The 17542-nt window shown below is 35.3% G+C and overlaps 1 protein-coding gene across 1 annotated transcript in view; it reads left to right on the top strand.

Moving 5' to 3' along the window:
- The window catches only part of LOC120625958, a 139401-nt gene that overhangs the window by 70923 nt on the left and 50936 nt on the right, over nt 1-17542 (top strand). Inside the window, exons 2-10 of the mRNA XM_039893238.1 lie at nt 1309-1474; nt 1975-2054; nt 7350-7472; nt 8682-8851; nt 13264-13418; nt 14542-14710; nt 15068-15227; nt 15763-16507; nt 17048-17191. Of these exons, the coding sequence (XP_039749172.1) occupies nt 1363-1474; nt 1975-2054; nt 7350-7472; nt 8682-8851; nt 13264-13418; nt 14542-14710; nt 15068-15227; nt 15763-16507; nt 17048-17191 (1858 nt within the window). The 5' untranslated portion in view covers nt 1309-1362. The remainder of the gene's footprint in view (nt 1-1308; nt 1475-1974; nt 2055-7349; nt 7473-8681; nt 8852-13263; nt 13419-14541; nt 14711-15067; nt 15228-15762; nt 16508-17047; nt 17192-17542) is intronic.

The following is a 17542-nucleotide window of genomic DNA, read 5'->3' as shown; positions in this document are numbered from 1 at the left end:
TTTTTCAGATACGCATACCGGTTTGCCAGTAATTGGGTTTACACTACAACTTTATGTTTCAAAATTTTGTAGTTCCTAATCTAGTTTCAGTGTATTATCTGTTGATGAATCTAATGAATAAATAAAAAATAAAATAAAAATAAATAACAAATTACCCGGACGTGACCTTAAACAAACTATCCAACTCACGTTACATTGCTAGGACAGTTATGACATTTGATAAGCTGGGTATTAAATTTCTTTAAACCAAAAAACAAATTGTTTTACAAAAATATACAAACTCGTAGGCACCCTACACCCAAGGCGCTATTCAGTGAAGGAGGCACGCTATAAAAAGGCGTATAATAATAGCCATTCGAGTTGCTTTTGATTAGAGCCTTTTGTACCAGTAGCGCCATCTATGAGATCGCTACTCCCTTGTTATCAGAACCTTTTGTTGCATTTCATCAAAATGAAACCTTTACATTCTACTTACTTGGGAAAATAAACATTTGCGTGTATTGTGCTTTATCTGCTCTGATTTTCTATACTATCTACGTCCAATTTTTCCCAAACGACGAATATGATTTTTTCATTTCGTTGGTAGATATATTTTTTTATATGAAAGATTAATAAGTATAGAGCAAATTTTCTTTTCCAGACACTTTTATTTACCCTATTGTCCGGGTATGATTATTACATATTAAACGAGTAGACTTCACATGTTCACTTAGGTAAAGAGCTATCTAGTCGGAGCGCAGCAGAGGCCCATCATTAATCTTATTGCAGAATTGTTAAATTGTACAACGTTAGTTTTGTCTTATTCCATTAAAAGTTAGCGCTTGACTGCGATCTCACCTAGTGATAGGAGATTATGGTTGTGGTTATCTTTTATATGTATATTTATTTTAATAAATACCTTCTACGGGATCCATGAAAACCAGTAATGCGTTTAATTTTCGCACGGTAATAAGTATAGGTACACAGTATACACAAGCACGGAAGAATACGTAGAAGGAGATCATAGACTATAGTAAACAAACGAAGAATTATAGAGTGACAGTTCACAGAGAGCAGAATCTTGCATGCCCGAGAGTTCTACATAATACTTAGTCTCAAAGGCGTGTGAAGGCTGGACTACGGCCTAAACCCTTCTCATCGTGGGAGACCCGTGCTCTGTAGTGGGCTTCTAAAGGATTATTAATGATGATAATGATTATTTATGTAAGAAACACTAAACAAAGCTCCAGCAAAGCGAAGCTTGTTCTGCAGCTCTACGGTAGACCTGTGTAACAGTAAATGAAATCTGAATTCTTGTTTTGTCCCCAGCATGGCGTGGTGTGGCATGACAGCGGGATAAGGTGAGGGGCAAAGCGGGGCGCAATGAGCGCTCCGGAGCCATTAGTGCTCCAAGCCCTACAGGGCTTCACCGAGCAGAGCGACAAGTGGCCCGGGCCCCGAGTCGTCAAAATATATGTCGCTTCCGTTTACAATGGTAAGTGCTGTGGTATCGCATTTCACATCCATGTGTTTCAAAGTTGTAGATTTTTTTTTTTCTAATAACACGTTTAAATAAACGGTGGTGTTACCTCCATTATGTTAAACTAATGTGAAATAGTATTTCGGAGCGATATTTATTATATCGCTACATCGATAAATCGTTATAAATAATCATGTGTAACATATGGAATACGAGATTTCCATTGACTGCAAACGCTGGAAGTAAGGTCCGACAAACAAGAGTTTGATAAAAATGGTTCAAAATAGGGCTTAGCTAATTTCATATATGTATCTGTATTTACAGTCATCTTAGTACCCATAACACAAACTACACTTACTTAAGGGCTAGATGGCTATGTGTGTATTGTTGTAGAATATTTATTTATTTATTATTTATTTTCACAACTCTGTAAATATGGATATCCAATGACTAGTAGAATAATGTACACTATAATGAAAGCGGGCATTTTTAAATTTTAAATTGTATGTTCGTAGATTTTCGGGAAGAAAGACGCCAAGTTCTCGAGTTGGTGGGCCCAGAGTTGCAGTCGACATACGATGACCGACATATCGAGGTATCTTTATGAATTTATATATACATTAAGATTTAAATTAAATGTGGATATCCGTTGCATTTATGTCCTCGCATCCAACGTAACGGTGCATCCGCTTTATGTCAGTGAGATACTACGACGGGCAGATCTTCGTATTGGTTAGGTATTGTCGTTTTCTGATTGGTTAGTTTTTAAGAAGATCATTTTATTGGTTGGACATTAGTTCAATCAATATAAATTAGGCTAACTTTGACGATGAAGTATATTCAATTACCAATCTTCGAGAGTATTACATACCTCACCGCAAGAAGTCACATGCCGCTACAGTCGCTTCGTGACTGCTGATCAGAAAACATTTGTCACCACCCCTCTTCCTGCGAGTTTCTTACGAGGCGACTAAAGGAATGTAATAAGAAACGGGCAGCAGCGTCCTCTGTTCTAATACTACCAACTTCTGCAATCACCAACCCGTCTGCCTAGCGTGGTGATTTGGGGCAAAACCACTCGTCCCCTTTAGTCCACCATTGGACTATTATACGCTATTGATGATATGTTATGGCTGCCAACATTTCATTATTATAACTGCCATACTACTACCAGTAGCCCCTGAACATCTTAGAATGCACGGCTCTAAGTATCTTATACTTAAACGTAAAACGTAAAGTTTTAAATGTAATTTTTTTGCTCGTTTTAATTAATTGGCAGGTTTGATTCCCACGCCGTTTAAAAACTCTGAATAAATCTCTCAGAGTTAGTTATCTTAATCTTTTGCATGGAAAGAATACCGTTTGAAACAAAAAAAAAACCAATCGGTTTATCCACTGACATATGACAGAGTTCTGACAGACAGAGGTAACAAACATAAAACATAAAAAAAACAAAATTCAACCGATTTTATAGATTCCTCCTTTTTCGTAAGTCGGTTAAAAAGGGCGGTTAAATACTGTCAGCAATATTCGAGCTCATGTGGACTGAGCTGAGCTTCTTTATTCATTATACCACTGGCTTAAAAGTTTAGCATAGTTTCTTTCGATAATTTTAACTCACTGGATAAATTTTTAAAAGTATCTATTTTCAAGCTCTATGTAACGTAATGGAAAAGAAATCTTTTTTACTAAAAAGATTTCTCAGGTTACTACCTGCACTTTGCGTAAGATAACGGGAAACTTCATTACCCTTATGCGAGCGCTCTGAATATTACTAAAAGCATTTAAAATCCATTTACTAAATTAAAATATTGATCCGCTTTTGAATAATTTACTTCAGTTCAGGCTTATAAGTAAAGCAGGAGTTACGAATTTATAATATGATCTTCGGAATCATCAGTTTTTGTTCATTAATCGAACTCTCTTCTCTTCTAGGAGAGACCGAGATTTTTAGTTCAAAAACTTGATCAACTATCCCAATACAGGCTTAATGTCTCGTAGGAGAATTAGAAGTTTGTTGTTTTGTTATAAGAGTTTTACCACGTTCCAACATTTGAAAAGTGCTTACAGTTTAAGTGTTACAAAGTGCAAGACAGTCTGCATATGTATTTTGTCAAACCGCTTTTATTTCTAAGACCCAAGAGAAACATTAACATTTATATGCTGGGGATAATTGATAAAAAAACCATTGATTTAATATTTTACTAAATGTAAGATTACTGAAGACAATCATTGATTAAATATTGTTTCAAGGAAACTTAATACGTTACGAACGTAAAGTTATAATCGCAAGTGAACGTAACGTGTTTTTATCGAAAACGACCTACGATGCAACAAAGTGATTCTTTAAGATTGCGAAATGTTTCTAGATCGTTCCTTTTGTTTCCTTGTTTAATTCCGAGAAAAGAAGGTTTTAGGCCTGCGAAGCGATATAAATAGCGGGTGCCCGAAGGGACTGAGTCAGTCTGCTTTTCAATACTTAAGTCAAAAAAGTGTTATGTGTGAAAAAAGTTACATTCTGTGACCATTCTGGACTGACTGAGCAGCGATTGGAAATTTGTTCTGGAAGTTTGTATAGAAGAGAAGAGTCTTACTAGAGTAATCAGGAGTTCTTATGAACAAACCCTAGCGATGTAACAATTTGTTACAATATGACAACTCTGTATCGAAAGCACTGACTTACTTTCTAAATCAGACAACCCAAATTGTGAACTATTTATCAACAACGATTGGAAATTCTGCTAATGCTGTTTCCAATGTATGAAGCACCATTAAACTACCTACTAAATATTATCATAGCAAAACAATTATTGCCTGCAATGTGTAGGCATTTAGCTCGGGAATGCATGCGGTCACATATGCGGTGCGGGATCAATATCGTTCGGTGAGTTACGGGAGCTGGGCACTCGACCTAAATGTTGCCTTATTTACCTAATAGCGCTGCCCATGGCTTCACGTTGTTCTATTCGCTTTATCCTATTTCTCTGTTCATTAACATCATCAACAGATTACGGGGTCGTACAATGCTCAGAATGAGAATAGTTTTCGTCATAGTCCACCTCGCTGGCCAAGTGCAAATTGGTAACTTTCTCGCGCCTTTGAGATCATTAAATATTGACTTATTTACCTTCCCTTTTTCCCATTCTAAGTGGGGTGATTTTTGATTGTTCAATATTAGTCGTGCTCATTCTTAAGTTGCCCCTGCAGTGGTCCTAACCGAGGGCCTCGTATTTATAAGGCCACAGCGCTTAGCACAACGCTAGGAAGGTCGACATCAAAGCTTAAGCTATCCAAGAATTGCTCAAACCATTTCCATTTTCCATTCCACTACTAGCAACCCAAGAGACAAGTATTTAGTAATTTCCTAACTAGGAATAATTGCTGATTGCTTTCCTAACATACTAAATTGAACTGTATCTACATTTATGTAATGTGGCCTCATTCACAAAATGTTTGCAAAAGTTGCAGATTGCAATTTGTGACATACCAACTTTAGTACCGAATTTAACATAGGGTATCAGTTAGCTGGTTTGTTTCAGTTGTTTCATTTAGCTGTTTTTTTTCAGTTAGCCGCTTTGATTCAGTAACCGAAATCTAAAGAGCACAGAACTGCATCATAATATGGTTAACGAACGTATGATGCAATAGTTTTTAATGCTGATTTGTTTAAATCACTATTTTATAAAAGCATATAATTCACGCTTCAATGAATGATGTACCTACGCAAATAAATGTTCCAATTTTGAGTCGGGTTCGCGGATTTGTGTTCGAAGACTATATAATATAATACTAAGTTCACTCGTGCACACGCACACATATATATATATATATATATATACACACGCATGTATACTCACGCACACACACACGCATATATATACACGCAAACACACACACACACACACACACACACACACACACACACACACACACACTCTCTCACACACACACACACACACACACACACACATCCTCTCCGGGTCTGAGTTTTTTCTACACAAAATAAGCCAAGTTTTGTGGTTGCAAACCAGAGTTATCAATCGTAGAACATAAAACTTTTCTGTTGCATCAGTTAAAGTATTGACTACCCGACTTTTAACAAAGGCTCTACGTACGGATATCTCCTACGTCGTAGCTTTTTGCAAACAACCCAACAAAGTTTTTTCATTTGTACATGTAAGCAAGGGAAACTTTTGGAGAGAATAGTAGGCTAGATTTAAAAACATCTCAATCTATTCTGTTATCGAAGTAGTGTAGATAAGTATATACCCGAAGTAGTCTATCCAAAATAAAGTATAAAATAGGCAAAGAAGATATGGCGAAAGAAGATGTGCGTGTAAATGAAGTGATTACTGAGAAGACGGCTGATAGAAGTGAATGGAAGAAGAAGACATGTTGTGCCGACCTCACATCGCGCAGGATAAGGACAAAAAATAGAAGTTTTGAAAACCTCGTTGATAGGATTAAGAAATCACCTGTACCTAGATTGAATGTACAACTGACAATTTTATTCTCGCAACTGGCAACCCTATTTAGTAGCTAAAGCTGGATCAGCCGCAGTCGCTTCCTAGTTCCCCAAAATTGTTACCGCACAATTCATTGAAATGAACATCTGAAATTTCACTTCACTCGAACCACTCGCATATTAAATTGGGCTCAGACAAAACCACTATGTACGCTAGGATTATCTTGGTCTATTAGACTTTATTTTGAAAATTATGAAAATACTGTTCCTTTAACATAAACATTCTTATATACTCGTACTATTTGTACTACTAGCCTGCGATTTCGTCTGCGTTTGTTTTTTATATTTGCTAAAGCTCAAAATTATGCAATTGCTGGGTCTACAGGTTGCAAACTAAATTCATGCCAAAAATTGGATAGAAGCAGGCTATTCTTTGCGGAATTTTATGATATAAAAATGAAAATCAAGCTAATTTGCTACACCTACTTCGCGAAAAGCACGGTGTAATTTATAATTTCTTTAATCATCATACTCCACACCAAACAGTTCCGACACCTTAGCATCCTCAGGAGATATTGACTTTACAATTAATAGTTGTTAAGAACTAGATACGATCCAGATTGTAAAAAAATTAAGTCGTTAGCAATATTTTTTCAGAATATTGATGAAAATGATGACCAATAAATTAACTTCAGTTTGGAATTTAAATACTGTATGATTGATACCGCAATTCGAAATGTTGACGAATTTTGGTAAATTTATTGGTTTAAAAGAATTAAAATTCAAAATTCGAACAGGCGTTAATTTTGTGTCGTTACAGACACTTACGAAGCTTTACATTTGATTTTCTACCCTCGTAGATATTACTTCCGTAATTCTATTCTTGAAACGTGTTTTGGACATCTGAAATAATTAAATTGAACTAAATAACTAAAAATATTATTTTTCTGTGATTTTATCCTATAATATTATTTATTGTAAAATTATGATAAAAGATACAATAGCACTCCACGTATTTTCATGTGTGAGTGAAATTATATGTGGTTTTGACAGTGACAGTAATAGCAAGATAGCAAGCCTAAGTTTAACTACAGACGTTGACATAATGCCATTACATATGGTACATAGTTTTAGGAGAATTTGGAGGACTGTTTAAGACCACTGGCACGCACATATAACCTTAACTTTAAAGTTAAGTGTGCGTTTTAAACAATTAAATACAATCTGCTTGAACGGTGAAGGAAATCTGCGTGCCTGAAGGTTCTCCAAAATAATATCGAAGGCGTGTGAAGTCCACCAACCTCCCTAGACAGCCTTCCCTTCTTGTTGATTGATATAGATCCGTGCTCGTACCCGTAGTCGACCAGTGATGGGTTGATAATGACAATTATGATAATGATGAAGAAAATTTTGTTTTGCCTACAGTTTGAGTTCGTGGATATGCACTATGGGACGGACGGTGGGGATGAGTCGAATCCGTCGTTGCTGCGATACCATCTGGACGAAATACGATGCTGCAACCGCACATCAAAGGCGGGATACTTTCTAGTAAGTTTTTTCAAGAAGTTAATAGCATATTGGCATGGACTAAGAACAGCGAGGAAAGGAAAGGAGTGTAGGTAGTTCTGTCAAATCACCCACTAAGTGTTTAGAGGACATCAAATGAGTTGCAGGGACAAGAGATCTGCAGCAATATCGGTACAGGTTTGGTGGCCTCTTTAATCTGGCCTCTGTTCTCATCCGTACTGGCGCGATGCGGGAGACGGCAAAGTCAAGAAAGAGACTTGGGTGTTTACTAATAAATATTTACTAATTAATAAAAGCGAATTCAACAAGAATTTTGGTTAACAACGTGACATTTTATGGTACCTATAATTTTGAAGTGAATTATTTTAAGCCAATCCCCTGCTTTGAAATATTAGAGTAGGTATGTTAGAGCTATTTTGTGTTTCAAATCCGATAAAAACTGCATATGGTCTTAAAACGGAAACGGAAAGCGAGTACGCAAATCGTTGCTTATGTTAATTTAAGTTACAGCTCAGCGTTCTAGTGTTTTAGAGGCGCACGAGGGCGCTGGCATCTTCGTGAATAAACGTTTAGTTTTTGGGTCTATCGGGTTCAGCTGTGGACCGGAATCGTTCGACATAATTCTGGTAACCATGTATCTACCAGGTAACTTAACGACGAATACTGAAAAACATCGTCAAAGTTCTTGGTAATACTGATCAGACACTGACATGCTTTGTAGAAATTATTAAAAAAGGGAAAGGATAAAACTTCACTTATATATACTATGTTTCACTACTTTACTAGAAAACTTACCAACGAATAATAAAAACATCTTTAAAAAAAAATTATAGACTAACCCTTTGCTAGCCCAATTTGCAATGTTAGGGGCTGAATGCTGACTAAATTTTGACAACCAAGCTATTAAAAAATCTACTAGACCTTTCCTTTGGACGAGGACTTTGTCAATTGACAATTAAGGTCAAGGTTACGCTAACGGCTTAAAGCATAGAGATTTTTCTGTATGTATTAAACTATTCAGTAATAAGGGATTCTTCAGCAATTCTCTCCAGACAATAAAGGTTGGTTCATCATTCAAACCCTACATAAATGCTTAATGTTAGATTTTGGGGGACTATTCACCTCCCTTCAATGAATTCCAATTTAAGTATTCAACCCTTACTCTTATACAAAAATAAGAAACCTTTCCTAAGAACTTACATGTTTGCAAAACAGAATGTTTTTTCCTAGTGCTTCATTGGCGGGGACGCATCGTCTTACCAACCAGTCCTACCATTCAAGATTCCGGAAGAAACGTTCGAGCATCTCATCAGATCTGAATCAGCTCAAACTGCACTTTTACGTGCTTGCTACAGGCTCAATGGCGACGGCACTTACCACTTAGAAGGCGATGAGAAATGGTAAGTTGATCATCTTGCCACATTGTTATATATCAGCACCACCTAATTTGGCTTACGTGACGTACCAGAATGCTTAATCTCTCGGTGGCACAGCTTTGCCAATGGATTGGTAACTAGCCTAATTCAGAACCTCCCACTACAAAAACCACAAAGCTCAATACTGCGTCAGGGAGGTCTCAAGTATTTATCTTTATTATTCTAATAGTAATATATCTGAAGCAGAGAGCCCACCTGATGGTAAGTGGAAACCCATCGCCTATAAACAGAGCAACACTTCGCAGAGCATGCAATAGACAGACACTTCTGACTAAATGCCACTCTATGGCCATCAACCAGAGAAGTAGGTGATAAGACTCATTGACCTGTAATTAAACTGTAAATGCGGCTTGGCGGCACAAATAAGCACGGTGGTAGTAAGAGAGACAAGGGGCTTGTTGTAACGGGGGTGAGTAGTAGCTTAATAACTCAGACGGTATCGGATTTTGGACTTAATGTGCTCTTTAAAATACCGCCTACGACGTAATCGCAGCCAGTTCTTCCAGTTCGATTTTCAGCAGGAGAACTGTTTTTTGCCTGTTAACCTCAAAAGTATATGTTCGTAAAATTTGATTTCAAGGTTATACTGAGTCTAATTGAAAAAAAATTCGTTTAAAAAATTAAATTGTGTGTCGTGTTTACGATTTAAGTTACAGTGGATAACGAATCAAATTGTAGCTCAATGTGAAACGTCATCTATGTTATTGTTACTCAAAGCCTACAAAATCCTGAAAAAAAAATCAACTTTTAACAATTCCAATATAATGAAATTACGATGTGGTCTTCGAAGAATAAATTTTTTCGATTCTTTATATCCGGAATAATTTACGAACGGTTGGAGCCGTTATATTTCTTTTAATTAAAACCTTTTATTAATGTACCGCGTCACGATAATCCGGGTTGTCTTCGCGCGAAATTAAAATAACTTGTCAACGTCACCACAACTCATTGCCACATTTCTTATTGCCGTATTATATTATTTTTACTTCGTGCCCGACGGTAATTCGCTAAAATGTCTTATTTGGCTGTGTAATTAGAAAACGCCTGTGAAAAAAATATCTAACTACATCATGTGTTTGTTTGTTTGTCCTTCCTTAAGGCTATAACTAAGCAACCAATCTACTTAGTTTTTAGCATAGAGTTTGTTGAAAAGATGGAGAGTAAGATAGGCTACACTTTATCCCACACAATTCCCACGGGATTTAATAAAGACAAGCCAGCAGCTATAGCATTCCAGGATTTGATACCCTTAGTCAACTCGTACGACAACTGCGATGAAGAGCGATGGTGATTACTATATTCTGATTTGCCGTGACCATACGGCACATATATAACCTTTACCGAATGACTCCATTGTCTTAAACAATTTATTTGTATTGTAAAATATATATAACGTCATCAAAAATGGTATATTTTCACCTAATTTATAGTATACTAATAGTGATACTCCTTATTCGCATCTCGAACCCTATATTTGGGCCGTAACAGTTTACGATCATTCTCCGGAATAAGATCCGATTACTCAGTGGGATCGTAAAGAAAGTAATTTATAGAACGACCAAGAGTCCTTTGTACCTTATAAGGGTGACCATAATTTACCTTCCATATATAAAATATAAATTCGGAATAAAAGCATACATAAACGAATACCTACGTTTTGCTGGGCATTCGTTTAAAATTACAGTTTTATATAACACTAGCAGTTGCCCGCGACTTCGTCTGCGTTTGTTTTTGTTCTCAAAGCCTACTTTTAAGTTGTGTATTGTAAAAAAAAAAATCGGTTGTGGTTTTTAAAGATAACTTTTTTTGAACTACCTCCCTGGCGCAACGGTTAATTTGAACTGTGAATTTAAGTAAGAGGTCCCGGGTTCGATTCCCCGCAGGAGCAATTTGGGAATTTTTAATTTCTTAATTTTCTGTGGTCTGATCTGGTGGGCAGCTTTGGCCGTGGCTAGTTACAACCCTACCGACAAAGACGTGCCGCTAAGCGATTTAGCGTTCCCGTTTAGCGAAACCGATTAGGAGTATGACTACCATACTCCCTAACAGGTTAGCCCGCTGCCATATTGTTATTTATTAAATAATTATTAATTATTAATAATTAATTTATTATTGTTATATATTTTTATTATTTAGTTATTAATTATAATTTCGTGATGGTTAAGCTATCTTTTGGCAAAAAAATGGTTAAAGTCGGTCCACTACTTTCGGAGCCTATTGGGTACTAAAAAACAAACCCAACAATCTTTTCTCTTTATAATATCCGACATTCGACAGTCTTTAAAGAATAAACTTTGTGACAAAATTCGTCAAAAATATGCAGCAAACAAACATACACACTTTCGATTTTATGAAGTATACATAATGCACTACACAGATCTATCCGATGGTGGTGAATTATAGCGATAAGACCGCCTTTGCGCATTTTTATTTTTCTTGTATTTCTGTTTTCAATATACATATATTATCTTTATCCCTTAATTGTGTGCAATAAAGAATTTATCTATCTATTTATACCTATCACATTAAACTCAATATTCATTGAATATTATTTACTGTAGCATTATTCTATTGTGCAAATGCCTTGCTTTCAAACTTCCATTAATCCCAGCCTGTTACTATTGGGGACCGACTAGCTGAATAATGTGCATCGATTACGTTGCGCTAGTAAAGCCTCGCTAGGGTTACTACTTAATAGGACAGAAGTTTTTTTTTTACTTATAAGGTATACAAGTAAGTCCTAAAAACTTTGTGTCCGGTAAAGAGTTGGGATTACGTGGCCATCTTAATCTTGTTTATAGTATATCTCGGTAGGGACATGCTTCTTACAGGAACGAAACACTTCTTCTAGTATGAATAAAGTAAATCACTAGTGATTGCAGTTTTGATGTGTCCTGGTGAGCTTTAACGTTTGAATCTGCGCAGAAAGCTTTTACAAAAATGGTGACGTTTTGCAGAATATTTTGCCTACATTCCATTTTCTCTAACTTGTGTTACAATGTTTTCATTACTTTTTGTGTATAGAACTTTTTAAAATATAAAGAAAAACAAGTGTGATAATATAAAGAAAACCAAACAAAATAAAAAGAGATTATTTTTGTGTAAGTGTGTTTTTATTATTTTCTTAAAAAAATAATATAAACTTTATTTTCTAAAAATTAACAAAAAGATCAAAATAAGACAGGTAAGAAAACATTTACTTTATTAATAATGAGGGCAAACATTTCCGATAACTTAACTCATCCCAAGTAAGCTGTAGCGATATATCTCGTCTATTTTTACCAACCTCCGATACAGAACAGAGATGTTGAAACAAAAAAACAGTTTATGCATAAATAGTGAATACTATTTCAATTGCAGAGTATCGGGGTTTACTACCATCTCATAAAAAAGGTTTATTTTAATATCGATGAAACTTTTGTTTCAGTCCTTATTTTAGTTCTAATACCTAAATTACAACAAAACTTCTATTGTTAGAAACGTCAAGGTAGACATATCTTTAAAAAATACATACTGGTTTAATATGGTAGTAAATCCTCAGAGCCTTAATAACTACATTGGGGACCCTACATGAACATAGCACCTCCCAATTTATCTTTACTGTAAAAACGAGAAAAGACCCAAAGAAACCTACAGGATGGTAAGATTACTTGCATTATTCAATAAACGTTGACCCTTTTTAGGTAGGCTTATGTATACCATATATGTATGTAGGGATTGTAAAAGGGCATCAAGAATCCGATCATATAAACTATTTCGGTCACGACGATCAGCGCCAAAATAGATATTTCATTTATTTGACCTTGAAGTATTGTACGTAGAGGTATGTATTTAATACTTTTACCCCTCTTATACGGCTTATACTCAAAATCTAGACTTTCATCTTAGCAAAAGGCCAAGAAGCGATAAGCGAAAATGATGCGGTGATTGCGCGTTGCGTAGGAGCTCGACTTCAATTTTGGAATCCCAGCACGTACCTCTAACTTTCTAAGTTATGTGGATTTAAAGTAATTATAATATAATTTACAAATATAATTTAACATTTGCATCATACTTGCTCCTAACGAGAACCTTATTAAATCGATATAAGGCTCATAATCCAAGATATTAGACACGCGTGTTTTATTTAAAATTACCGCACTTGTGCTATATTTATACGAAAGTGTGTTTGTTTGTCCTACCTTTGCGCTCTAACTAAGCAACCAACAACTTCATTGTCAGCATAGAGATATTTGAAAGGACCAAAATTAACAAAGGCTACATTTTATCTCACGAAAACATACGGCTCCCACGTTCATTCCAAAAAAATCGTAATAAGCGCAGACGCTGGTAACAGCTAGTTTCTAATAAATTTAAATCGATCGTTTTTCTATCAGGTACAGCGACTTACTCGAACGGGATGATCAGAGAAAAAAGCTGTTAACAGTTCAAAAGGTGTTCAATACGCTCGCGTTAGAAGCTTTAGAAGGAGGTGCCGATGTAGCTGAATTGCTTCGGAGTCCTTTGGAGATTCAATGTGAAACGGCTATTGGTGAGTCTAACCTAAATTTGAATTCAATTTTGATAAAAAACTTTAAACGTAAGCTCAGAAATACTAATCCTGTATTGCAAGTACCTGCAAATAGACCTATGAAAAATTGAAAGACTGATTTATCTAACCCTTAAACCGAACTTAACTTGCATATAGAACTATCACGGGCACTTATTAAGCGTTCATACATAATAAATGTTACTACTATTGTGAAGATCGTATTAACTACATTCGTTAAATTAAAAATAAAACTAGGAGGGTCCCATATGTGCCCTGGTCCAAAAAGAGCCCACAATAAACTTAGCCGGGATCAGATACAGTTAAGATCCTACTTAGGGTATAGAAGAGTAAGTAGTAAGAGTAAGTAACAGTAGTTTTTACACTTCTTGTTAACACTCAAAAAGCGCAAAGTTTTTAAAAGATGCTATGAGTTTTGTTTTTGAACGATGAGTAACATCGTGACATAAAATGAATGAAATTTTATTTATAACACAGTTCAATTCTAATAGTGTACATCTGTCATATTTAATTATAAATTGAATCACTTACAGTTTTCAATAATACCCATACTACAAGTTTAATCAGGGATTTAGTTCAAGAGTTTAACCTGATTTCTCGAAACAATAACTGCTCACATACTGCAGAAATGTTACGATACTTGGAGATTGTTTCGGAACAATATACCTCTTTAAAGTTTTCTTCTCCGGACCGTTATCGTTTATGAAAAAATATTAAGAAGTCCTAATTTCTATTAGAAGTACTTACTTATTAGATTATATAGTATCATTAATTTACTAAGACTTGTCAAATACTGTAAAGTAAATTATTTATTGATTCCATCTTCAATATTCGGTTTTTGAAAGTTTTTAGTCTTAAAATTAAGATCTTTAATTTCTTTATATTTTAGTAACTAAGAGCTTTTTATATACTTTTTAAAAGAGGAACAACCAATTATATTTAATGTTCGATCACGAAGTAATAAGTATTCAGAATAGGTGAGTAGCGACGAGTGTCAAATCATAGAAATAACAGATTATCAATTATTAGAAAAGTTACACATTTCAGGAATATACTATTGGCTAATTATTTAAAAATGATAATCATGTAAACTAAATTGTTTCAGATTTGTTGGAAAATGGAAAGCATCCGAAGGGTGTTATTGTTATATTCCGAGACATTCCAGATTTAGAGGCAGATGACTCCAAAATAACAGCGTTAGTGCACGAAAGGTTAAAAAAACTACTAAGGAAATTTGAAGGCATTTTACCCGAGACTCATGTTATTAGATTAGAGTAAGTATAATAAATAAATACGATATTTAATATTCGGTTGGTTAGTATACAATCTGATTACTTGCTCATTTGTTGAGTCTGAGTATTTTATCCTACCATGACTTCCGAATGCCGGAACAGATTTGAATTTATGCAGTATCGTTAAAATCCTAACACTATCCCGAGTGACACTGGCTATAAATTTGAAAATAAAATCGATATGGCAACATTTTCAAATTGGTGAATTTACGTGTTTGTAAACAAGTCGTATTGACGTATTGATATACGTATTTCAAATAATTATTTTTAATTTAAGAAGCTTCTCTAGTTACAGTTAGCTAAAACTTTGTTTAGTTACTCTAAGACGGATGATTTTAGACCAACATCAGCAGACTCGTCCCGAACGGACGTGGCATCAGATAATGAAGAGAAACTATCGCCCTTCAGGGAGAAGGTTCAGGCGGTGGTATCGTCGCTGGTCGACGACAGCCTCAGTACCGAACCCGATCAGGGCAAAGGCAGGAAAAAGACTGTACAGGTATTACGTGAAATTATTAACTACTCTTTAATAAATTTTCCTTTGTCTTGGTTATACTACAAAACTTTTAATGAAAAAAATGCAATCCAACTTTAAAATTGCCGTCATATTTCCCTACTGTCTAAAATATAAAGTATTATCTCAGAATAAAAAAGAGATATAATTGTTCAATGCCATTGATGTCTTTGTAAAAGCTGATAGTCTTGCAACAGTGCGTAAAAGCTAGATAGGCTCCTTATTACTGAGGCCAAAGTGCTTCCTCATCCTGCACTTATCTTACGATTTGTCTAAGCGGAATCGTCGAATAGAGATTCTTTCTTGTTATCTTTTCTATCTTTAATCAGCTGTTTAATATTGTGTAAGCAGTACCATTTTTACCCTCAAAGAGATAGACATAAAGGCCTTAAAAAATAGAGCTATTTCAAAAATATTGTGGGTCTGTTTAAAATAAAATTTCAATTCACCCAAACAAATCATCAATCGTAACGAGTGATAGGTAGTGTTTTAATTTCTGAAGTCTGTTTTTTTGTTTCAGGAAGTATTTTTGGAACACATCACTCACCTTAGAATATGTATAGAACATAATCGTCTTTATAAAGTAAATGTTAAGAAAATCGAAGACGCAGTTAGAGATATATTAGATAACGCCAAAGAAAACTACGAGAATAGGTGTCGGCATCCCCCAGTGCTGATATATGGGCCTGACGCCTCTGGAAAAAGTACGCTGTTGACGCATCTCTATTTCAAATGCGAGGAATTATTTCCCAGGCCAGTCTTGAGGATAATACGCTTCTCGGCCGCCACGCCGAGATCGGCCTACAATTTAGAATTGCTGAGGGTGATGTGCCAGCAGATATCTATTATCTTGAACATTCCTGAAGGCTACCTACCGAAAGACGCCAGTTTCGACCCTCTGTACATAAATAACTGGTTTCAGAGCTTGCTCAAGAGATGTGAGGAAATGAAAGACGAAATTTTGTTGATATTCATTGACAATGTTCACAGAGTTAACCCGTTAGAATGTGATATCGTAACCGGTCTATCCTGGTTACCTATGTCTTTGCCTAGAAATGTATTCTTGTTTTGTACGAGCGCAGTGCCTTTAGAACAACTGCAATTGACCCCGGCACAAAAGGAAAAGTTCAAAGTTCAAAATTGTTACTACTTGTTGGACGCGATAGAGGAGTCGCCTGAAAATAATAGCTCCGGCGATAACATAGACGGTGCCTTTGATAACTTGGAAGTCGTGTTCGGTTCAAAATCGTTTAGTAAATTGGCTGGTAATTGTTATTTTCTTATCTTCGTTAATTTCCTTAGTCCATTAATTACATGAGGTGTTTAGGAACGAATTAATACGATGCGAACTGACTATATTTAATTATTTGTTGGTTGTCTTATGATGGAAACGATCTTTTGAACAATTTTTAGTGTAAAGTATAAAAACAGCAAGTGCGGTTAGATAAATAAAATCAAAAATTTTTTTGTTGATTTGACAAGTATCACGTTATATTTTCCGCAAGACAACATTGCCAAATTGTAATAAACTTGATTAAATAAAGTAAAATGTGTCGTAATGCAAAGTAGGATAAGTTTATCAAGCCATGTTTTTTTAAACCCAACACAGATTATAGAATATATGCTAATAATATGTATTTTGAAATAACACCTGAGATGAGAGATTGTGGGTTGAACCAAAACACCTCACGTAATTAATGGACGGTCCGGTATGTTCCATTGTCGCTAGAACACCGCTAGCGTATTCATGAGAATTCTACTTCACAAAATATGATCAGTAGTTTGACCGTGAGTATACGTTTCAGGTTACATAACTTGTTCGGAGTTTGGTCTCACGGAATTCGAATTGCTGGAACTTTTGATGCCAACTAGCAACAGCGAAGCAGTTATTACATTAAAGGATGCCAACTTCAACTTTTCCACTTTATGTGTCGCAAAATATATGATGAGTAAGTATGAATTACGTATTTAGATTTCTCCTTGCAAAGTTACTCAACTTAGATTGGATTCTTTTCAAAAGTTTTAGGCAATCAGCTTACGTGTATTCAATGTGCCTTTTATGTTACCCTTTCTTGTTCAATTTAACTTTTAGAATTCTGACTGCGATATTTGTGCTTTGCAATTTATGGTAGACTAGTAAATTCTTTAGCTCAAGGCTTATTTTACTGTTTGATGATTTATTTAATTTTCTACTTGATACAAATTCAAAAATTCGACAGTAGGAACAATGAGATGAAAATTAGAAATTCAACACAACAAAACATATGTGTTAAAATTAAGATGATTTTTTATTAATCTGG

This window comes from Pararge aegeria, chromosome 8 (assembly GCF_905163445.1).
Source record: "Pararge aegeria chromosome 8, ilParAegt1.1, whole genome shotgun sequence".
NCBI lineage: Eukaryota > Metazoa > Arthropoda > Insecta > Lepidoptera > Nymphalidae > Pararge > Pararge aegeria.
The sequence above is the reverse complement of the archived record's forward strand: the minus strand, read 5'-3'. Positions and strand labels throughout refer to the sequence as shown.